At 48.0% G+C, this 25033-nt stretch overlaps 1 protein-coding gene and 1 long non-coding RNA gene across 2 annotated transcripts; one reads left to right on the top strand and one right to left on the bottom strand.

The window, feature by feature from the left end:
- Nucleotides 1-10201: 10201 nt before the first annotated feature.
- LOC142925389 (uncharacterized) lies at nt 10202-18299 on the bottom strand. Its single transcript, XR_012942378.1, has 2 exons — nt 14047-18299; nt 10202-10257 (listed from the first exon to the last, which is right to left on the bottom strand). It is a non-coding gene; the product is annotated as an uncharacterized LOC142925389 (long non-coding RNA).
- Nucleotides 18300-19359: 1060 nt separating this feature from the next.
- On the top strand, nt 19360-24500 carry LOC116944080 (chymotrypsin B-like). Its single transcript, XM_032957492.2, has 7 exons — nt 19360-19467; nt 22367-22470; nt 22643-22722; nt 22830-22911; nt 23226-23406; nt 23595-23734; nt 24209-24500. The coding sequence occupies exons 1-7, from the start codon at nt 19416-19418 to the stop codon at nt 24368-24370; spliced, it is 801 nt and encodes a 266-aa protein (XP_032813383.1). The 5' UTR covers nt 19360-19415; the 3' UTR covers nt 24371-24500.
- The last annotated feature ends 533 nt before the right edge of the window (nt 24501-25033 follow it).

Below are 25033 nucleotides of genomic sequence, written 5' to 3'. Positions count from 1 at the left end.
AAAATTTCTTCATTTTTGTAAAAAAATCTCCAGGACAAAGAGCGCTTTGACGAATTAGCGTTGTACGGGGTCGCGCTTAGCGAGATCTGCCTGTATATTATACCAGGCAGATCTCGCTAAGGGCGACCCCATCGAACGCTAATTCGTTACAGCACTCTTTGTTACTATAACATATAGCACGACGGCCGGACTGCAAGGACAAAGCACCTATGGTGGCGGCAGTGAGGCTGGTACAACAGAATGAGGAGACCTTCTGATGCCAGCAGGGTGTGCGGCAACAGGGCAAAAAGCCTAGAGCAGCGGGATGATGGCTGCCCGTCATCCCACAAACACCCACGCACACAGTGAAATAGTGCTCACCACAAACCTCTCCACATGGGTTTTTATCCTGGCAGCCTTGAAGGTTATTTTTCCATGAGTTTTTCACATGAGAGGCGAGTAGGGGGCATTGGGGTGATAGAAAACCAATGTGTGTATGATTGAAAAAGGGTGAACCCAGTGTGAGGCCACCTTCAGGAAACCCCAAATAACAATTATAGTTAAGTTATAAAAATGAGAGGGCAGCCTGTCCTACAGATGTGTTATATTCTCCATCGGCTCAGTCCTATTCTCTCAACTATTCTCTGCTATTGACTCCATCTCTCATCTGTTGGGCACTCTCACCCACCGGACACTACTCACCTGATGTTCGCTGCTCACTTCAGGCTTTTCACTGGACGATGATTCTATCAGCTTCGACAACTGCGCACCGCCCCTCGTGCATTGACTAAAGATATAGCGAGGATGCTTCTCCATACATTCATCATCATTTGCATGGACGATTGCAACAGCATCTTTTGCTGTTCTAGCACTGCGCATCTATGTCCACTCTGGCCAGTGTTCAATGCTACGGTTCACCTGATAATTTGGACGCGTAAATTTTATAATGATAACGACCTCGATATGAGACGACTTAGATTGGCTATTAAATATAGAATTTATAAACAAAAATAAACTTTGCTTACTATTTTACAAGATGCTGCACCAATCAGCTCTGTCTTATCTCACTGAGCAATGTGTACTCGCCTCAATGGATCCCAGACGATCCATTCTACAATTCACAGCATATGGTGATCTACTGTACCCATGCACACACATTGTGCTGTTTCGGGGTCTTTGGTCCGAAGACCGGTTACTTGCATATGTTCTGGATCCATCCTTGAGTCTGAGTCAGCTTGCAACAGACTTAAAAGAGTAAAACTTAGTATGCAAGATCAGTGCGCATTTACATCGTACATACATAGCTAACCGTGCTAATTGGAGGTGCGTAATGCTCACCTGACATCTAACGCTCACGAAACACCCCCAATACTCCCATGACACCATTCACCAGTCATCCACTTGACTCTCACCATATAAAACTGACACGTCACTACTTGGTAGACACCATACTACTCTGCTGACATTTAGACACCCTAAACTCATGCATTCAGGAGACATCACCCACTACTCACCTGCCACCAGCCTCCTCATTAATACACACTCACCAGACCAATTGACAAACACTCACCATTACACCCAACACCACACCACTACATTAATATACTACAGCACTACACCACTGATGTACACTGCACCATTTCATGACACCTTTCATCACTATATTACATAATTACACCACTAAACTACACCCTCAACTCCAACTACACCAAACTGTACTCCAGCAAGGCACTGCACAACATCACAATGGTAGACTACACCACATCACTCTTCGTGCGCCATTCCTCAGCACAGGTCAAACGAAATGAAGAACCGACTTTTAACAATAAAACTTTAATAAAACAAAACATCACTAAACAATCACAATAACCAACCCACTCGCAACTCCCCCAACAAGTCACCCAACCGCACATGACCAAGATAAAATGTATCATAGAGAGAGCCTCCCAACCGCCTTTGTCTCCCAACAGCACGTGGTAGCAATAAATGACATACGCATGAGGAGGGCATCTCATCTCCCCTTGAAATATCAAACATCATGAAGGAATTCCAAACCACGATGGAAGTACTGTAAACACTGCTCCAAACATACCTTGAGTCACTTACAGAGTCAGAACTGCAAAAGTGGTACGGTATCAAGCTATAAGAGGTAAAATAATATTTTTAACTTCCAAACGGTATGAGAGAACACGACTTCAAAGGCCACAGCGCCCCTCTTTGTGAGAGACAAGATAATGTAACACCCGAGCCGCGAGGGAAGAAGGGGGGGGGGAGAATGCAACCGGGCAAAAGGAACTCCTCCCTCCTTCCAGATTAATTATTGGAATCACACACACCGGACAAACAACTGCCCCCACAGCAAAGAGCAAAAACAAAGCAATTCCGGTCCTTTGTGAGAAGGCAATCCGAGCAGAGAGAATTTCAGATATAAACAGAGACATGAAACACACAATTGAGTACTGCGAGAGGCAGGCTCCGGGGTGGGCCCCGCAATCAACCAAGGATGGCGAGGCTTGTAGAGTAGCGATGTGTCACCGAGTGTGAGTTCAGAGCTGAAAGACGAAGTATCACAAAAAGTGTATTCTACATTGAGTGCCTGGTCCCACCAGCAGCTGCAGCCCGAGAGAAAGAGTGACGAGCAACGTCAAGCAATCAACCTCGAGGAAGGGTGGAATGTGCCAAGCATCTACCAAGCGAGCATCGCAGAGGACCAGCGGCAGCGGACGAGCTGCGAGTGCAATCGTGCACCGCCAGAGAGCACGGAGCAGGAGAGAGCGCGCAACCAGCGACACCGAGCAAGGGTGTCTGCCACCAGTGAATGAGCTGCGAGCGCATCATGCATCACCAGAGAGCACGGGGCAGGAGAGAGAGTGCACAACCAGCGACACCGAGCAAGGGTGTCTGCCACCAGTGAACGAGCTGCGAGCGCATCGTGCATCACCAGAGAGCACAAACAGGAGAGAGCGCGTAACCAGCGCCACCGGGCGGGCGTGTCAGCGGCCAGCGGACAAGCTGCGAGTGCGATCAAGAAACTTCAAAGACAAGCATCATGCCAACTCAGCTCATCCAGCAGTGAAAGGCGCCTGCAGCTGCCGCCGAGCGACAGAGAGCGAGAGCGCTGTGTGTATGACACGCCCACACTCACACTTCCACAACGCATCACCCAGCAGGTAACAAACACATTTTTGGTACAAGAAACGCCACTTCGGCGTCTGCTTAACGCAAAGAGTTGAGCAAGGAGACGATACACCAACACGCACATAATGTACAAATCGCGACTAATAAGAGTACTCTAAAGTTCTCTCTGTTTCAAAAAGGGTGGCCATCCTAAGGTGGTGCATCAACTATTAGCTGATCATGAAAAGCATTGCTGCCCATTGAGTTACGTGGATACGGTCGTTGAGAAGTATTTTAGTCATTTTTTTGTTAATTGCATAACTGTACCAATGAATTCATTGATGAAACGAAACATTTAGAAACCTACGTTACGAATCTACATACTCACAGGGAGACTATTGTGTTGAAATCTTTCTTTTGACCACAGAATCTTGCCCGTGAATTTATTGAAGCCCTTAGCCAATTGATAAGCATTTGCTCGACAGACTGGCACACTGCCGCACACCATTGTTCCAAGACATTTCGTTAATTGCATAATCTTATCAATGAATTAATTGAAGTCTACTTTTGCTTTCAGGACATGTTTCTTTATTGCTGTTCGTATGAATATTGTCACATTCATTTTTAAGGACTTTTTCCTATCGCCATGTATGCTCGCGTTACTCTGAGGAATTAACTGATTGTTCTGTTACCCAGTTTAACAAACGTGATCATTGAGGGTTAAATGTACTGTGTTGACATTTCAAGCGTAAGAGTTCGCATATTAGAGTGTTATGTTTTTGTTTAAAGACTAAAGTTGCTTAACACAGAAGTGTCTGAGTTAATGCTTAATAATCTTAATTATAAGAACTGTATCCTGCGGTGAGATCTGAATCTTGAGACCTGACTTAAACACACTAAAACATAATCAGTAAAAGTTAAAGCGAAATTCATTGTATTATCCCGATTGATAATACAACCCTAGACAACGAAGCGGTTCCTAATTATCATAATTGCATACATTAGCATAAGTGCATGAATTAGCATACATTCGGATGACACATTTTTCTTATTTTCATTTTTATTTTTTTATTTTTATTATTTTAAAAGCCCCAGATATATACAACAAGCCTACTGGGCTCTGATGCAGTGAAGACACGCCTGTCACTAGTTGCAGCAAGGTGAATGCCTGGGAGACTCGCAGCCTCCATACTCTGTGGTACGGTAGACGTCGAACGCCCACTGGTCACAGAAATGTGGAGGCCTAGGAGCTTCATTAACGCTGAACTCTACCTAATTGAAAGTGCACGGCAGAGGCAGGGCATGACCACAAAACCAGACACTGCAATGGCTGGGAGTGGCCCAAATACCACACTGCCTTTAACACTGGAACCTGTTTATACACTTCCGCTTTATCAAACAATCTACCTGAAAATTCAGCTGCATGACTCTCTCTCTCTCTGTCTGATAGTTGAAATATAAAATATATTACCTGTCAACCCATACGGTTTACCCGTATTCATGTACAGGGAAATTGAGTTTTCAGGTCCATATGGCGTGCAGCCGTTTCAATATGGGCAAAAATAATGTTTTGTCTATTTTTTTGTGTTTCTCCCTTGTGATGGGGAAAGAATGAATGTTGACATTGATAAAGGCACAGGGTAACCATATATCGGCCTTGCTCTGCGTTGCGTTGCAGAGCTAGCTGAGTAGATAACCTCGCGTTTCCAATAAACCCTCAGAGCCAGGGTGGACATCTGACTCCGAACGTCATTTATTGAAATTGAACGGTAGAGAGAGGTAAAACTGGTAAGAAAACAGCACAGATACAGCATCTGTTAATACCCAGAAAAACCAACACAATGAATAAACACCACAGCATCATGACGTTGTCTTATGAATGAGACATTTTGTTATTTCAAGTTTGAATCTACTTACACGATTACGGGTAAATCACAACAAGGCAAGCTGCAGGCTTTATTGTCAACTAGGCCCCACATACATCGTAACAATTTAACAGCATTATAAAGGTTCTAGCGTTATAACAGCATTATAAAGGTCCTTCTAATATTATAGCAACATTGCCAGTATCATAAGAACACAAACGAACTTACAGACAATGCTTTCCAAAGTCCCACAACGGTGGCTGCAGCTGTCTTCACGGAGCTGCGATGTGTGCCGCCATCTTGAATTATGTTTTTAATGGCCGACGCCCGCGTGGTTCAGCGGAAATCTAAAATCGCAACTTCCTGGTCACGTGACCACCCCCTATTTCATAAACATAAAATTCCTGTGTACACATGCCCCACATCTGCCGTGAGGCAAGACACTTGCCGTGAGGCAGAACACTCCCCGTCTGGTATCTAGGAGATACCACCATTTATTTCCTATCTCATAAACAAGTGTATAACAACTTCAACGGGTCAACTTATTTGTCCATATCTTTGCGAGAGAGAAGTAGTACTGTCTCGACTATGGGCCTGAAGAAAGTTCTTGCGACACCTTGCTTCGCAATTATAACCTCGACCTTTCGAACTTTTCCATCGGCACTTGGAATCGACTTGAGGATGCGGCCCATTGGCCACTCATTCCGTTTGGCTTGGTTGTCCTTCAGTAGGACGAGGTCGCCTTCTTGGATGTCTGGTCTGTTAGACTGCCACTTGTTGCGCACGTGGAGTGTCGCAAGGTACTCGTTTTTCCAGCGACGCCAGAACGTGTTCGCGAAGCTCTGCACTTGTCTCCATTGAGTCGATCGGCTGGGAGGTCTGCCATTTTTTGTTTTTCCTGTTTTCCACGTAGCTTGCGACACCTGATACACTTGTGGATTATGCTGGCGACGCACCTCTTTGCTCCAACGATCCACAGCCCTGCAGATCGGATTGCTCCTTCTGTGAAGTGCCGACCTTGGTGCTTGACCTTCTCATGATAGTGGCGCACAAGTAAAATTGCAATGTGGCTCTGACTTGGGATTATGAGGGGGTTCCGTTCGTTCTCATCTAATTTTGCATTCCCTAGCCGACCACCGATCCTGAGCAAGCCGTCTTCGTCCATCCTAGGGTTTAGCTTCCTGAGGGTGCTGACCCTAGGAAGGTCTTCTCCCTTGTTGATGGATCTGATCTCACTTGCATAAGCTGCCTGTTGCACACAGCGGAAGATTGATTTCCTTGCTCTGGAAAGCTCATCTTCAGTGCGTGGCACTGTGCAGTGATGCCATCCATTGCAGCTACCAGTGGTGCCTCTCATCGGGCGATGGAAGCAGTCTGTGATATGCGTTAGACGTGCTGTCGCTCGCACGAGCGTCGTCCATTTCGAGAAATGTTCAAAATGGTGTGGACTCAGTGGACTTCTCGGTCGCACATCTGTTACGAAAGTTGTCACTTGCGGACTAATCTCCTTGTCGGACTCGGGCTCTATGAGTCCAAAGGTCTCTTTCGTAGTACATGGGCCACCGTCACGTCGGAAGAGGAACGCTGGACCCATCAGCCAGATGGTTTGCTTCAGCAGAGATGCAGGGACGGACGTAGTTGCGAGATCTGCTGGATTCTGGTCCAAGGTGTGGCGCAATGAGTTGAGCCGTGAGAGGGCTTGCTCTCTATTGTTGGGTAGCCGGCATCTGGGATTACGAAATGGCAGAGGGGCAACCCAACTGTTTGACTCATCTTGGAAGAACTCTCTGTCCATTATTTTCAAGAATTCTTTATCCTCTAGCGATGGAGCAGGTTTGTCGTCGTTCTTCATTGTCACGAACACCGTATGTCCAACATCATCTTTCAGCATAGAGGTTTCTTCGTCGGCCTGCATGGTACAGCCTTGACTTCTATCGTCGAATTTCTCTTTCAGCGTGAAGTGGTTGGGGCACGGTTTGAAGAGCGACGTGCGTCCATTCGTGAGCACACTCGTTCTGAATGTGCTTGTGGTCTGGTTTGTGTGTTCCATCGAGACAGACATCACCTACAATGACCCATCCTAGGTCGAGTCTCTGGGCGTAGGGAGCATCGTGAGGTCCGTTGCGTTGATCACGAACCTTGTGGACTCTCAGCATGTCCCTGCCAAGCAGAAGTAAAATCTGTGCCGCGTGATCCAATGGCGGGATGAACTCTGCTATGGGTTTCAAGTGTGGGTGGTGACGTGCGACTTCGGGCGTGGGAATCTCACTCCTGTCGTCCGGTATCTCATTGCACTCTGTCACCGTAGGAAGGGCTAGCTTCATGGTGATATCCATGGTTTCCACCATGAGGCCGCTCGCTCTTCTTCCCGCTGTCTCCATCAGTCCTGAGCATGTTCTGAGCGCGTATGGAAAGGAATTCCCACCTACGCTTAGCTGATCAAAGAACTCTGACCTTGCCAAAGACTTGTTGCTCTGGTTGTCCATTATGGCGTACATCCTTACTGCCCTTTCAGGATATCCTTTGGGATACACTCGGACGAGGCATATCTTTGAGCAAGATCTTCCTTTGAAGCCTTCTCCACAGACTTCTGTGCATTTGGTTGTGATTGACGAAGTGAGTGCGGCGGTCTCACCTTGCTCCCCGCCGTGCTCTGTTTCGGGATCGGAAGCCTTAGTGTCACTGGGTTTGTAGTAAAATGTGTGCAGAACAGTTGCGTGTTTGTCACTGCCACATTCCTCGCACTTGATATCTGCCTTGCAATTCCTTGCAAGGTGGTTTGTAGAAGCACAGCATTTGAAGCACACTCCAAATTCTTTCAGAATGTTCTTCCGCTCTTCCAATGGCTTCCTCCTGAACTCACGGCCTTTCTGGAGGGAGTGAGGTTTATCATGCAATAGGCATTGCTTCTCTGGATCCTCTATCTTTTTCTTTGTGGTGGTTGTCTGGACGGAGTTTGCGAATGTCGTAGGAGAGACCTCAGTCTTGTGTACAGAAATTGGCACTCTCGCTGTTCCTCGTTTCGCCATTGCTCTTTCCATTTTTGGGAGATCTGGACTGGAAATCCCCGTGGTGCCAAACATGAAACTCGGGTCATTTCTGGTCTTAGCCAGGTTGCGGATAAACTTTGAGAAAAAAGAGAATGAGGGGAATGCAACCTGATGCTCTGACTTGTATCTTGAACCTGCTGTTCTCCATTTTTCCTGCACGTCGAATGGCAATTTCTCTACTATGGGGTTCACGCCATGGTAGGTATTCAAGAAAATGAGACCTGGTAAATAGGGGTCAGCCTGGGCTGATTCAAGCTCCATCAAAAGATCTCCAAGCTCTCGTAACCTTTTATTGTCCCTACCAGAGATTTTTGGAAAGTTCTGCAACTTCTTGAAGAGAGCCTTCTCAATAGTTTCTGGGCTACCGTAGCACTCCTCGAGCCTCTCCCACACCGCATGCAGGCTTGAGGCGGGGTCGTCAATGTTTGCTGCCCGGATCCTCTTTGCGTACTCTGTAGATTCGTTTCCTAACCATTTCATCAACAGGTCGAGTTCTTCACTTGCAGAGATGTCTGCATTTCGGATTGCATTCCTGAAGGTAGATCTCCAGGCTCGATAGTTCTCAGAGTGGTCATCAAACTTAACGAGTCCTGTGTTGATTAGTTCACGGTGAGCCAGGTACCTATCAAAGTCCCCTAATCCTGCTGATCCAGGGTGTGTCCATACTGGCGCTTGTGAGGTGCCATTATTGGCTGCATTGCCTTGCATGCCGTCATTCGCGATGGTGTTGGATTGTGGGCCCAAAAGGTTTCGATCACGTTGGTTTGATCCCCTTATGTGACTGTCTGGAATGTGGGTCTGACGTGATGCATCCATTTCTGATCCCACATGTGCGACGCTGAGTCGACGACTAGCTGCCAGGGCAGGATATTCATTTCCACCATTCCCGTAGACAGCATTCATGTTCATTCGGTGTGGAGATGGCGATGCCTGAACGTCCACCATTTGTTCAGTATCGTTTGGTGGAGGAGCATTGATGCATTGTTCAGACCAGTCCAAAATATTTTTTCTGGTGAGTTGATCACGGTCCTTGACAGGTATCTGAGTGCCAAACTCACTCCAATTCTCTTCCTTATCCAGATTGGCTGCTGCTTGGAGCACCTCTGCTTGGGCCCTTGCAGCAGCTGCTTCTTTTTTGAGCTGTCGGGTACTTAACTTAGCATCCAGCTCAATTTTCTTCCGTGTGGCAGTAGCCACTAATATACTCTCTTGCTCTCGTGCGGCAGCAGTTGCTATGCTTGCTTCTTCTTGTATGCGGGCCTTTTCAATTAGCATGGCTTCCTCTTCAGCCATGTAGGCAATACGGGCATTTGCTGCTTCTGCTGCTGCGCGTGACTGAGCTGCTGCTATACTATTAGATGATGTCTTTGAGTGTGCTGAGCCTTTAGATCTTGTGGTGGACCTGGATGAGACAGAGTGCTGAGATCGGGTCTCTCTTACGCCCTCCACACGGTCTATTGCATCTTGTATCACTGCCTGTACGTTATCATCGAGCAGTTCGAGGAAGTTCTCTCGCGTGCACACTCCCTCAAGGCCCTCATCTGTTTTCATCTTCATCAGGAGGGAGATGTATTTATTTGCCAGGAGCTTGTAGCTTGAGCTGCTCACCTTCACTCGCTGGATGGCCCGCTGAATTGAGGCCACTGTGTCTGAGGCATTTGTAGCTTCAGATATATCAGCTTCAACCCGGTCCCATGCCCTTTGTATCCTGGCATCAAGGTTTTGCTTCTCAGCATCATAGCTTTCCAAGGCCCGTTGTGTCAGCCTGACGTCTCTTTGGGGCCTTGAACTTCCTTGGTCCTTTTGTGGCTGGATGGGAGGTCCTGGATTGCCTAAATCACCTTCTTCAGCATCTCTCCCTGCTGAACTGTGGCTTTCCATGCTGAGATGCTTGCAACACAATTTTTAATGTAGACTCGTTGCAGAGCTCCTTGCTTGCTGCAGGATGAGTGCTTGAGAGCTCGTTGCTTGCTGCAGGATGACTGCTTGAGAGCTCCTTTCTTGCTGCAGGATGACTGCTTGAGAGCTCCTTGCTTGCTGCAGGCTGACTAGCTCCTTGCTTGCTGCAGGCTGACTGCTTGAGAGCTCCAAGAAGAATGTCTTTTTACTATCTCGGCCTCGCTCTGCGTTGCGTTGCAGAGCTAGCTGAGTAGATAACCTCGCGTTTCCAATAAACCCTCAGAGCCAGGGTGAACATCTGACTCCGAACGTCATTTATTGAAATTGAACGGTAGAGAGAGGTAAAACTGGTAAGAAAACAGCACAGATACAGCATCTGTTAATACCCAGAAAAACCAACACAATGAATAAACACCACAGCATCATAACGTTGTCTTATGAATGAGACATTTTGTTATTTCAAGTTTGAATCTACTTACTCGATTACGGGTAAATCACAACAAGGCAAGCTGCAGGCTTTATTGTCAACTAGGCCCCACATATATCGTAACAATTTAACAGCATTATAAAGGTTCTAGCGTTATAGCAGCATTATAAAGGTCCTTCTAATATTATAGCAACATTGCCAGTATCATAAGAACACAAACGAACTTACAGACAATGCTTTTCAAAGTCCCACAACGGTGGCTGCAGCTGTCTTCACGGAGCTGCGATGTGTGCCGCCATCTTGAATTATGTTTTTAATGGCCGACGCCCGCGTGGTTCAGCGGAAATCTAAAATCGCAACTTCCTGGTCACGTGACCACCCCCTATTTCATAAACAGGAAATTCCTGTGTACACACGCCCCACATATGCCGTGAGGCAAGACACTTGCCGTGAGGCAGAATAAACCAATAAGGTTTGAATTGGTCTGTAATAAGATAGACACTGATAAGAGGGTTGACAGGTATGAAATATGATCACACAATGAGCTGGTACTATTTTGGGGGCCGGCGTCCACCCCACCACTGTGTCGATTGGCTCCTGCCGGTGATCGCCCCCCCCCCCCTCCCCATCCGAGCGCCTTCTCTGAGGGACATAGCTAAATTGCTGGCTCACCACTGCACCGGGTTACTCCACACACACCCGCATAGACACCTCCACTAATGCTAATGCGGCGGCAAGCACGTGCAGGCACCTGCAGGCGATTACAGTGAGGGAAAAAAGTATTTGATCCCATGCTGATTTTGTACGTTTGCCCATTGACAAAGAAATGATCAGTCTATAATTTTAATGGTAGGTTTATTTGAAAAGTGAGAGACAGAATAACAACAGCAGAATCCAGAAAAACGCATATCAAAAATGTTATAAATTGATTTGCATTTTAATGAGGGAAATAAGTATTTGACCCCTCTGCAAAACATGACTAGAACTTGGTGGCAAAACCCTTGTTGGCAATTACAGAGGTCAGACGTTTCTTGTAGTTGGCCACCAGGTTTGCACACATCTCAGGAGGGATTTTGTCCCATTCCTCTTTGCAGATCTTCTCCAAGTCATTAAGGTGTCGAGGCTGACGTTTGGCAACTCGAACCTTCAGCTCCCTTCACAGATTTTCCATGGGATTAAGGTCTGGAGACTGGCTAGGCCACTCCAGGACCTTAATGTGCTTCTTCTTGAGCCACTCCATTGTTGCCTTGGGCGTGTGTTTTGGGTCATTGTCATGCTGGAATACCCATCCACGACCCATTTTCAATGCCCTGGCTGAAGGAAGGAGGTTCTCACCCAAGATTTGACGGTACATGGCCCCGTCCATCGTCCCTTTGATGCGGTTAAGTTGTCCTGTCCCCTTAGCAGAAAAACATCCCCAAAGCATAATATTTCCACCTCCATGTTTGACGGTGGGGATGGTGTTATTGGAGTCATAGGCAGCATTCCTCCTCCTCCAAACACGGCGAGTTGAGTTGATGCCAAAGAGCTCCATTTGGTCTCCTCTGACCACAACACTTTTACCCAGTTGTCCTCTGAATCATTCAGATGTTCATTGGCAAACTTCAGATGGGCATGTATATGTGCTTTCTTGAGCAGGGGGACCTTGCGAGCACTGCAGGATTTCAGTCCTTCACGGCGTAGTGTTTTACCAATTGTTTTGTTGGTGACTATGGTCCCAGCTGCCTTTAGATCATTGACAAGATCCTCCCGTGTAGTTCTGGGCTGATTCCTCACCGTTCTCATGATCATTGCAACTCCACGAGGTGAGATCTTGCATAGAACCCCAGGCCGAAGGAGATTGACAGTTCTTTTGTGTTTCTTCCATTTGCGAATAATCGCACCAACTGTTGTCACTTTCTCACCAAGCTGCTTGGCAATGGTCTTGTAGCCATTCCAGCCTTGTGTAGGTCTACAATCTTGTCCCTGACATCCTTGGAGAGCTCTTTGGTCTTGGCCATGGTGGAGAGTTTGGAATCTGATTGATTGATTGCTTCTGTGGACAGGTGCCTTTTATACAGGTAACAAGCTGAGATTAGGATCACTCCCTTTAAGAGTGTGCTCCTAATCTCACCTCGTTACCTGTAATAAATACACCTGGGAGCCAGAAATCTTTCTGATTGAGAGGGGGTCAAATACTTATTTCCCTCATTAAAATGCAAATCAATTTATAACATTTTTTACATGCGTTTTTCTGGATTTTTGTTGTTGTTATTCTGTCTCTCACTGCTCATAAAAAACCTACCATTAAAATAATAGACTGATCATTTATTTGTCAGTGGGCAAACGTACAAAATCAGCAGGGGATCAAATACTTTTTTCCCTCACTGTATACCCTACCACGCATACACACCACAGTTAACCCTCAAGCGGCCGCACGAACACACGCGAGCCAGCCGGTGGTTATATTCCCACCTGCGTCCGCACTAAAACTAACGCTAAGTGGCTGTACGAACGCGCGCGCTCCTGCTGGCAATTCTATTCTAATACACGCCCGCACTGTGGCTCTGTGATTACTCTTCTGTGCACACCACCGCTCACGCTAACGCGGCGCACAGCAATACGAACGCGCCCGCACCTGCGAGCGATCATCTCAACGAGCGCTCGTGCTGCGGCTCCGCCCTCACTCTCGCCGCGCGTCCGCCCACGCAGCCGCTCCACACACAAATCACAAACACTGCACCGATGCTCTGTGCTAACGTTTATTCACGGTACAAACCCTGCACTGCCCGGAGGGAATATTCTGTGAACAGAGCCTAGCCTACTGCTATCCAAGTTCCCAAACACTCACACGCTCTATCATGTACCTCGCAGCTGTACTCACGGCGTCGCATGGACGCTGTGAGAGTCGGAGGGAGGATGACAAAAAAACCTTGCCTATCACTGCCTTGTAGCAGCACTCGCTGGCATCACACAGATGCTGCGAGTGACTCGAGGAGGCAGTACGGCAGGGGGGGGGGGGTCTTAGCGACCAGGCTGTTGAAGCTGAGATCTCTTGAACCATTTTTCGCTCCCCATTTTATCCCCTTGACTTTTGAAATCCAGAGCTACGTCATCCGGCGCAGCAAATCATGAGCCCATCTGTGATTTTAAACCATTTCTCTGTCCTTATATGTAGCGTTATGCTACGTTATTTTTCGACCCATTGTCTCTGCACTCGTACGCATTAATCCCTGACTCAGCCTGTTTAATCTGGAAGGGCGTCCGACTGGTGAATACACACTCGGCTAGTGTGTACTTGGTCTGTGGTGCTGGGATTCCCTGACCTCATCGTTTGCTCTGCTCGCTTCACATTTCACCCCAGCCCCCTCTCAGATGTTGTGCGTGACTGATTGTGGCTGGCTCAGTTAACCTGTGTGCCCATACAATTTTAAGCCAATTTAGGGGTGCCGCAATGTGATTTGTCCTGGGAGGGTCGGCCAATCTCTTGGCACCGGGAAACTGCGGGCCTTCCCACCTAGGGGCCCTTCAGATGAAAACCCGTTGTGTCAGGTGATCCCCCGCTGGGACACTACGTGTGTGCTGCATGTGTGTGTGTTCAGGGTGGGGGGCAGGGGGGAGTCGCAGTGCTTGCGGAGTTGCTCCACGGCCCATCCCCGTCCCGGGCTGACTGAAGCATCTCACCTGGGTCGCTCCAACCAGGTTGTGCCATGGAGTCCGTGGGACTCACCCGGCCCTTGTTGCTGGTTTCGTAGGTGGTGGCTCAGCTTTCCTAGCCTCCTGCGGTGGTCTCCATCTCCATTCCAGAGGATCCTCCTGCCCTCCGGCGTCACCTGGCTGGGGAACAAACTCAGGGGCAGATGGGTTTAGGTGGCACCACGCCCATCACCTCCTTGCCGGGCCGGGGCCCACTGGGAACTTGGGCCCATGTATGTCGTGAAGCCATCGGGTATGGGGCGCATGGGGGGTGTGGGGATTCAATGATTTTATGGTACCCGAAGGGTGGGCGACTCCCGCCCTCCAGGTTTTTAATCGGCGGACGTTGACCGCCGTCTCTCGACCCCTCACCCCGCCTTGAATCATCACCGTCCAGGGGGAGATCTGCCGCACTAAGGTCGAGGATCCTCGCCAGTAGATGGTCAACTTACCCACCTGTCTGGCCCCTATGCGTGGGGTATGCAGCCATACTTTAGAGCCAGCGAGTAGAAAGGGGTCTCAACACGGGGGCGGAAGCCCTGCTCTTGCTGCCGATGAGTGGCCTCCCCCTGTTGGTAGGCCCGGCCATGCATTGCCACCATTCCCAGCATCTCCGCGAGGGGGCCGATGGTGACAGCTGATGCCAGGATAGCAGCCATGGTCTTTGAAGTGGGGGCGATCCGGCTCCTGTCCCAAGAACGGAATCCGCTCCCCACTGCCCTCCATGGTGGTGCATCACTGGCGGGGATGCACGTTGAGCCCCAAATTTTCAAGGAGGTCGGTACCTGCAATACACTCGTGGCCTAACTCGCTCGAAACATAGAACGCCTGGTTACACACCTGGTGTCTGAGGCGGACCTCAAGGGTGACCCTCCCCAGCAGTCCCATCCCAGCTCCACTCACAGTGTGCAGCACGTGATCCGGGGACTGTAGGCGGCCCATGTCAACCCGTAGCAAGCTGCAGTGTGTTGCGCTCACGAGTGAGGCTACAGCCCCCGTGTCCAGCAGAATCCGGGTACGCTGCCCATTCACCTACGCTTCCACCAGCGACGTGGCCCCCGTGATTCCTGCCACCAGCTCCTGCAGCCAGTCTTCCGCAGTCGCCGCGTTTTTGGGTGTTGTTGTCGGCATCTGGGTGGGGGTCACTCGCTCGCCATTATCAATACAGTTTATTTGTGTTGGGACCACGTTGATTGCACCCCTCGGTAGTCCCCTCTCTAGGGAGGCCTTAGTGTTTAACCCTGGTGCTTGTCTAGCGTGGGTGATCTGGGGACAGTCTCTCACAAGATGCCCCCAATGGTCGCATAGATAGCACACATGGGGAAGGGCGGTGGCTCCATAAGAAGCCCGATGCTCACTCCCCCTTCCGCTCCCAGTGCGCATTTGTTCGAGCTCTGCCTCTAATTGAGACATTCGCCCAGTTATCCCCCCTCCCGTGGAGTGTAGTCCTCCCACCTCCGACTGGACCACCTCCTCTGTGGACTGCAGCTTGTCAATATTTCCATGTACTCGGGTCACCTCCCCGCTTACTCGGGTCACCCCCTCGCGTGCTTGGGTCACCTCCGCGTGTAAATGGGTAACATGGCCTGCTATATCTCCGATGCTGGTCTGTATCCCTGCCACCCATCCTGGGGTTGTCTCACTGAGTCTCACAGGCTCCCTTGGCCCCCTCCTCACCGTCCTGGTGAGCTCCTCCTCCTCCAGAAGGAGGCTTGCAATGGTGCGCTCCCGTCCCAGCCCTCGGACCTGCGCGTGCTCATGAGCAAATCTCTCACACACACGCACGCGCTCAACAAGAGTGTTAAATGTGGGATATGGGCAGTTCCGCATCTGGCTGCCACCACGCCGTGCTAATCAGATACTGCTGAACTTTCTCGGTAGAGAGTGCATCAATGATCTTGGCAGCAAACCCCGGGTGTGCGCTCTGTGTTAATGAGTGCACGTCCTCAGTGTAGCTGTAGAGGTGCTCGCTGGGCTGGTGGTGGCGAGAATTTAATGCTGACTTTGCCTCCTCCTGGTCGCATGCGCCGAATTCTCCCAAATGCGCTTGCGCGTTTGTGGGTAGCGCTTCCACAAAGTCGGCTGCCTGCCCATCCAAATTACGATTTCGCTACTGCAGTAGCTTGCGCATCCGTCCAGCCATTAATATCTGTCGCATACGTGAGGATCCGGCCAAGCGATTTCCATGGCGGTATCCCTTGTCCAGTGAACACATACCTTACTGTTACTTGGGGTGGGGCGCCTCTCTCCCTTGGAGGTGTGGGGAGTCGTACCACATTTGACACCATTCTGTGGGAGCCGCTGTACACCCCACCGCCCTCCCCGGGCAGGTGGGGCGCGAAGTCCGCCTCCTACACTCCCTCCTCCATTGCATCGATTGGCTCCCGCCGGGCCTCCGCCGACTGGGTGATTGCCCCCCCCCCATGCTAGCAACCTCTTTGAGGGATATAGCTAAATTGCTGGCTCAATGCCACACGGGGTTACTCCACACAGCCCGCATATGCACCACCACTAATGCTAACGCTGCGGCGAGCACGCGCGTGCACCTGCAGGCGATTATACCCTACCATGCACATACACCACAGCTGACGCTCAAGCGGCCGCGCGAATACGCGTGCCGGCGAACGGTTATATTCTACCCCACGCCCACACTAAGACTCACGCTAAGCGCTGCGCGAACATGCGCGGACCGGCGGGTGGTTAAATTCTAACACACGCCCGCACTACAGCTGATGCTTAAGCAGCGGCATGAACACACGCGTGCCCGTGGGTGGTTATATCCCCACCAGAAGCCCGCACTAAGACTAATGATAAGCGGCTGCGCGAATGCGCGTGCTCCTGCTGGCAAATAATATTCGAACAAGCGCATACACTGCAGCTCCGTGATTACTCTTCTGTGCATACCACCACTTTCGCTAACGCTGCGCACAGCAGTCCGACCACGCCCACACCTGCGAGCGATTATATCAATGAGCGCTCGTGCTGCAGCTCTGCCCTCTCGCCGCTCCACACACAAATCACAAACAATGCTCTGTGCTAACGTTTATTCACGGCACAAACCCTGCACTGCCCGTAGGGAATATTCTGCCAGCAGAGCCTAGCCTACTGAGCAAGTCCCCAAACATTCACATGCCATATCCCGTACCTCGCAGCTGTACTCACGGCGTCGCACGGATGCTGTGAGAGTTGGAGGATGACGAAAAAACCTTGCCTATCATTGCCTCGTAGCAGCACTCCCTGGCGTCACACGGATTCTGTGAGCAGCTCGAGGAGGAAGGACGGCAGGGGGTGGGGGGGTCTTAGCGACCAGGCTGTTGAAGCTGAGATCTCTTGAACCGTTTTTCGCTTCCCTTTTCATCCCCTTCACTTTTGAAATCCAGAGCTATGTCATCTGGGGCAACCAATTGTGCGCCTACCTGTGATTTTCAACCATTTCTCTGCCCTTACATGGCGCGTTATGCTACGTAATTTTTCGATCCATTGTTTCTGCACCCGTACTCATTAATCCCTGACTCAGCCTGTTTAATCTGGAAGGGCGTCCAACTGGTGAATACACACCCGGCTAGTGTGTACTTGGTCTGTGGTGCTGGGATTCCCTGACCTCATCGTTTGCTCTGCTCGCTTCATATTTCACCCCAGCCCCCTACCTGATGTCGTGGTTGTGGTTTGCCCGGTGAACCTTTGTGCGCCCATACAATTTTAATCCAATTTAGGGGAGCCGCATTGTGATTTGTCCTGGGAGGGTCAGCCAATCTCCTGGCACCGGGAAACTGCAGGATTTCCCACCTATGGACCCTTCAGATGAAAATCCATTGTACCAGGCGATCCCCGGCTGGGACACTACATGTGTGTGCTGCGTGTGTGTGTGCTCAGGGTGGGAGTCGGGGCGCTTGCGAAGTTGCTCCGCGGCCATGGCACCACTCTATACCTATAAAATTAACATTCACGGATATCAATGAATCACACATTTTGCAATTTAAAATAGAGTAACTGGTTAAACACATTCCTGCGGAGGGAGCTGGTAGGAACGTTGGGTTGCTCGGTCAATGGCCAGGGTCAACGGTGGCGTGGTGTATTCCGCAAATATGCCCGACTGTGAGGGCGGGCACAAGCCGGCGTGAAGGGTGGGGACGAGTGGGGACCTGGGATGGTGGAGAGAAAAAAAAGCTGTTCCTCAAAAAAAGAGCACAATACCTACGAATTGGCGGCTTATAATGTAGAGATTAAGAGCAGCCGCATACTCTAAACGCATGATGTTGATTCTCCACGTGGAGGGAAAAATGTCCTGAAGATGGCCGGACGTGGTTGGTGGCCACCCACCCCCTCGTGTGTGCCGTGGCCACCTTCCCCACCCAGCCCCTCCCTCCCCACCCAGCCCCTCCCCACCCTCCCCTCTCTACCCAGCCCCACCCCTCCCATTTTTGGATGCACGACAGACGGATGGACGGACACAATAATCCCCTGTGGGCTGGCGGAACCAAGAGGTTCCTACCAGTACAACTCTATCTGTAGCCTAAATAATCAAATGTAACGCAAATCTCTGCCCTGAAATATTTGGTAACCTTTGAAAATGTATTGAAGGGTTATGGCCCGATGCATGGCTCGTTTGTGCACACCTACATTAGTACAAGATTGTTTAAAACTTGCTCCTGTATCCGTGTTTTTCTCTTTGCATCCAAACATTTCAAAACATTCCCCCCTAAGTATGAATAACATCACTAACACTCCCATCCATCACTTATCGGCTGCTCCGGCCTCAGCAGACTCCGCAGCCTGGGTCGTCTTCTCTCCAACGCTGCAAAAGATTGCCCCTCGCACGCTTTTTTCAGGCGAGGTCGGGCTTCCACACGTGGCATAAGGCCACATCTCCCGTGCGTCATGCACTTCGCATTACTCACATAAATTATCTATATTTGACATATGTAATTTTAATTGTACAATTCAGTTAAATTACTGGTGACCAAGTTTTAACTCTGATAATCCTCAAATTTGGTTAAGGTTAACCCTCACTCTAACAAAATATGTAATGAAGTTTGGAAAATCCCTCTTTACCTGTTCTTATTCATTTTAATGCTGGTCTTTACAAAACAACTGTCTTTAACTTCAACACAATTTGATCTTGGTTGAACACCCATTTCCAAAATGGAATGTTTAAACCAAATGGTGTGAAATAAATTTGTTGCTCCATATCGCTGTGTTTTTCAGCCGACCTTCACAATATTGGTTGTTCATGGGAAGATATAGATTATTGGCATGTGGCACCAGTACTCCAATGCTTATCCAAGGGCAAGGCCAACCGCTAGTATTCTAAATAAAGGTTTAAACTCGCTGCCACGCGGCAGATTTTCTGTATAAAAGGGGCTGCCCAACAGCAGGGGGCCAGCACCGTCTACCACAGTAGCAATGTCTCTCTTCTGGCTCGTCTCCTGCTTCGCCTTCATCGGCGCCGCCTTCGGTAAGGACTCTACTGCCATTGCACACCTCTTGAACTCAAACACTCACAATGTAAAATGGGAGTCGCACACAGCGTGGTAAGAAAGGAAATCTACGTTTTAAGACTTACATTGAATTCCTTTATAAGGCCTTTATAAGAAAACAAATTATAGAGGCTCTTAAAGATGCGCCAGCTAATTTTTTATTCATCAATCGTCATGCGAGAGAACCATTTGAACATGTACACCAAAGTGAGGGATTCACTGAACCCTGGGTCATTTTTCGTCGATAAACCAAGACATGGTGTACTCATAATTTGCCACAATACTATATCGAAATACATTCATAAATCCCCCAATTGACATGACAGCTGGGGAAGATGTACATACATTTTGCATTGGGATGAAACTCAAAAGATGTATACTTTTTAAACTATCAAGATTGTGTCAACAAGCAGCACTATTGTTAAAGAAGGGTTAGGTTCCCGAGAAAAATCCGTAACCCGAATTTTTTACGTCGGAAACTAAACAATTTCTCCCCCAAATCAATGATAAAATCCCATATGTGGAAATAGTTGTGCCTCCCCTACCGTTTTCTATGAGTATCGTATCACGCTGTCATCCGTTTTCTATCGCTACCTGTAACGTATCGCTGTACATACGCTCTACACGTCCTGTGATGCTTCCATTTGATCACATATGTACCCTAACACTGCCCATAATTCAACTAATGGAACATACACTGTACTTGTCGAATTGTTGATGAATACCACGAAGCATAGAAAACGAACAATTACGTAATGCTACAAAAGGAAAAGAGACGATGTGACGGGTAGTCTATTGAGGGTACCAATGTAACAGCGTAACTCAAGGTACTTTACAGGACACCACCACCTTGGGGAAGATGCGGCCCCGCCTTACCGCTCACTCCTCTGTATTCATCAGCAACCTCACCACGCTGCACCATTTGCGCTTACATAACTAATGCAAACATTTATGCATACAGTATTGCAATTTTTTACGTGATTTATGGGAGAATTTCTGTAAATTCGGATTTCCATAAGTCGGGTTTTCCATAGGAAGGGGACTGCCTGCACTATAGTTTTTATACACATACAGTGAGGGAAAAAAGTATTTGATCCCCTGCTGATTTTGTAAGTTTTCCCACTGACAAAGACATGATCAGTGTATTATTTTAATGGTAGGTTTATTTTAACAGTGAAAGACAGAATAACAACAAAAAAATACAGAAAAACGCATGTCAAAATGTTATGAATTGATTTGCATTTTAACAAGGGAAATAAGTATTTGACCCCTCTGCAAAACTTGGTGGCAAAACCCTTGTTGGCAATCACAGAGGTCAGACGTTTCTTGTAGTTGGCCACCAGGTTTGCACACATCTCAGGAGGGATTTTGTCCCATTCCTCTTTGCAGATCTTCTCCAAGTCATTAAGGTTTCGAGGCTGACGTTTGGCAACTCGAACCTTCAGCTCCCTCCACAGATTTTCTATGGGATTAAGGTCTGGAGACTGGCTAGGCCACGCCAGGACCTTAATGTGCTTCTTCTTGAGCCACTCCATTGTTGCCTTGGGCGTGTGTTTTGGGTCATTGTCATGCTGGAATACCAATCCACGACCCATTTTCAATGCCTTGGCTGAGGGAAGGAGGTTCTCATCCAAGATTTGACGGTACATGGCTCCGTCCATCGTCCCTTTGATGCGGTTAAGTTGTCCTGCCCCCTTAGCAGAAAAACATCCCTAAAGCATAATATTTCCACCTCCATGTTTGACGGTGGGGATGGTGTTATTGGAGTCATAGGCAGCATTCCTCCTCCTCCAAACACGGCGAGTTGAGTTGATGCCAAAGAGCTCCATTTGGTCTCATCTGACCACAACACTTTTACCCAGTTGTCCTCTGAATCATTCAGATGTTCATTGGCAAACTTCAGACGGGCATGTATATGTGCTTTCTTGAGCAGGGGGACCTTGCGGGCACTGCAGGATTTCAGTCCTTCACGGCGTAGTGTTTTACCAATTGTTTTGTTGGTGACTATGGTCCCAGCTGCCTTTAGATCATTGACAAGATCCTCCCGTGTAGTTCTGGGCTGATTCCTCACCATTCTCATGATCATTGCAACTCCACGAGGTGAGATTTTGCATGGAGCCCCAGGCCAAGGGAGATTGACAGTTCTTTTGTTTCTTCCATTTGCGAATAATGCACCAACTGTTGTCACCTTCTCACCAAGCTGCTTGGCAATGGTCTTGTAGCCCATTCCAGCCTTGTGTAGGTCTACAATCTTGTCCCTGACATCCTTGGAGAGCTCTTTGGTCTTGGCCATGGTGAAGAGTTTGGAATCTGATTGATTGATTGCTTCTGTAGACAGGTGTCTTTTATACAGGTAACAAGCTGAGATTAGGAGCACTCCGTTAAAGAGTGTGCTCCTAATCTCAGCTCGTTACCTGTATAAAAGACACTTTGGAGCCAGAAATCTTTCTGATTGAGAGGGGGTCAAATACTTATTTCCCTCATTAAAATGCAAATCAATTTAAAGCATTTTTGACGTGCGTTTTTCTGGATTTTGTTGTTGTTATTCTGTCTCTCACTGTTCAAATAAACCTACCATTAAAATTATAGACTGATCATTTGTCAGTGGGCAAACGTACAAAATCAGCAGGGGATCAAATACTTTTTTCCCTCACTGTAGCTCAAACTGCTGTCTAACTATTTCATATTGTAAGTATGTAATCATGGGCAATGATCTATCCGCTGGTGGATGAATGCACCACCAAGCCGTCGACTTCTCTCATGGTCTAATGATGCAACAATATTTACATAGCTCCTCCACATTTGCTTTGTAGGTAAATCATTCAAGGAGCCTTTGTAATGTTCACGATCAATGACCGTGTTCTTTACACATCACAGGGTGCGGTGTCCCGGCCATCAAGCCGGTCATCACCGGCTACTCTCGCATCGTCAACGGCGAGGATGCGGTTTCGGGGTCCTGGCCCTGGCAGGTGTCCCTGCAGGTGAGTGCTCAATGTTAGCATGTCATGAGTCCGCATTTACACGAACCGTATAGCGGTGTCCACGACACAAGTGAAAGTCGGCCAGTACGATCTGCTGTTTGGCACGTGAGGTGTGCTACGCGTGTCCGAGAGTACGACACGACACCATTTCTGTCGCGTCTTGCCACTACAGGATTCCACCACGTGGCACTATTGCGGTGGCTCCCTCATCGACCCCTCGTGGGTGGTGACCGCTGCCCACTGCGAGTTCAAGTAAGTCACTGCGCCAGCATAGCACCGCTCATTGTTAACGACTTTAAAACGAGTCAGAATATTTTTCTCAATCAGTAAATGTTCGGTTTTCTTAAATGTGCTCGCAGCCCGTCCATTGACCGCGTCGTCCTGGGCGAGCACGACAGGAACTCCAACGCCGAGAACATCCAGTCTCTTGTCGTCTCTAAGGTAAACTTACGAGCTATGAAATTATCTCATGAACAATCCCCTCAACTTGTTAGACATTGAAATGGATGAAGTTCAACAGAGACCAAGTGTTTTTGATTTAAAGCTTTCGTGACTGTAGGGATTCATATTCTTGGTTCTTTCGGTTTTATAAAGCAATTTTGTTAATATTTTTAATATTTTATTATTTCTCTTCTACGTGACTTTACCGAAAGAACCAAGAATATAGAGACCAAGTGTATTGATCAAGTACCCTGAATAAAACAAACGTAGTTCGTTTAAGGTATTCTAACATCTCGTTCTGTTTGCACACACAGGCCATCACTCACCAGCAGTGGGACTCCTACAACATCAACAACGACATCATGTTGCTGAAGCTGGCTCAGCCCGCTCAGATCGTGGACCGTGTCTCTCCCGTCTGCCTGCCCGCCGCCTCGGATGTCTTCGCTGATAACATGATGTGTGTCACCTCCGGCTGGGGCAAGGTCCGCTCTTCCGGTGAGCATCAACGACCAATAATTAACACATTTACTTTGAGCAGGGTATTCATTCAAACTTCCTACAGCTAGTAGGCAAATACAACTTTGACAGTAATTCGTGTTCAAACAGTTATTAAGAAATATTATTAAAGAGATGATCTAACCATTATTATGTTATTTTGCATTCTTCTATGTGTGCGTTCACAGCCTTCAACACGCCTCCCATCCTGCAACAGACCGCTTTGCCTCTTGTGCCTACCGCCACCTGCCAGCAGAAGTGGGGCACCGTGAACGTCATCACCAGTGTCATGATCTGCGCTGGTGGTGCTGGAGCCAGCTCCTGCATGGTAAACGTTAACGGCCTTTCATTACCTAGCTAAAGTTGTATCTGAAGTCAGCGTTTTAATGCTTACACCAGAAGGTAGGCGATCATCATTGGAGGAATGAGGAATGGTGGGGTTTATGGGCCTATCTTGTAAAAATGTAACATGTTTGAAAGTAAACCATTGATGAAAGTAGTTGTTGACAGTTTAAGGTTGAACTTTGATATATACCTCAATGCTTAATTTTAAGTGGCAATATATTTATTATTTCATCATTTAATGCAAATTCGTGACAGCTCATTATTACCATGCATACATTAATTTTAAAAATGTGTAATGATTGCAGACCTGCACCACCATATAAGTGAAGTGTATCTCAACACAACTCAATTGTCATCAAAGATGGGTTGGACGGTTTTATTTTACTTTATTTTGTCTCGATATCGAAGCTCATTCTGATATGCTTGTGGCTATGTACCTTGCGTGTCTTCTCTCCAGGGCGACTCTGGCGGCCCCCTGGTGTGCGAGAAGAACGGCGTGTGGAACCTCGTGGGGATCGTGTCGTGGGGCAGCAGCTCGTGCTCCACCAGCATGCCGGCCGTGTACGCGCGCGTCACCGCCCTGCGCAGCTGGATGGACCAGACCATGGCTGCCAACTAGACACACCTATGGGCAACGATTCAGTGCTTTCAATTGGTCGCATTGGATTCGTGATTGTGAACACCTTGGATATTGTATGAATCAATTTGTTGATGATATTTTGTATCATTAATAAAATTGTTGACCAATATTTTTTCACAAAAAGTTTGATTCATTTCATCCTTGACTTGTATTGGTTTAACACGTAGGCTTTCGCGACCAATAACATCCATAATACAGTTGTTTTTTGGGTTAGATCGCGTTTTGCAAAAAATACAATTTGTAGGCAGTTTAAGGAATACGAGTTAAAAATAAGAAATGTAATCTAAACATATCATACAATATAAACCACAGATCTTTTTACAACAGTAAAATAGCTAATATCCCAACAAGCTAGTCGACCTTCCCAATTGCAATTCTAAATTTCATACTCATGAATATTTTTCATTCATTTATAAATTGCTTTGCATGCACATCTGAAGGTTTTTTAAAAAGAGGATAACGTCGTCATGATTGGACTAGAGTTTGGAAACCCACGGAGTATGTTATATGGAATGAGCTCTGTCATATCACTGCAATTAAACTTCCAGATTAGCTTAACACCGAGTATAATCATACAGACATCGTCGAACACAGGGGTAACGTTCTTGGAAAATGCCGTATTGGGAAAAAACACGTTCGACA

The sequence above is a fragment of the Petromyzon marinus genome, chromosome 20 (genome assembly GCF_048934315.1).
Source record: "Petromyzon marinus isolate PM22_M1 ecotype Great Lakes invasive population chromosome 20, UKy_Petmar_22M1.pri1.0, whole genome shotgun sequence".
In the NCBI taxonomy this organism is placed as follows: Eukaryota; Metazoa; Chordata; class Hyperoartia; order Petromyzontiformes; family Petromyzontidae; genus Petromyzon; species Petromyzon marinus.
Note: the sequence above shows the minus strand (reverse complement) of the source record. Positions and strands in the feature narration are given on the sequence as shown.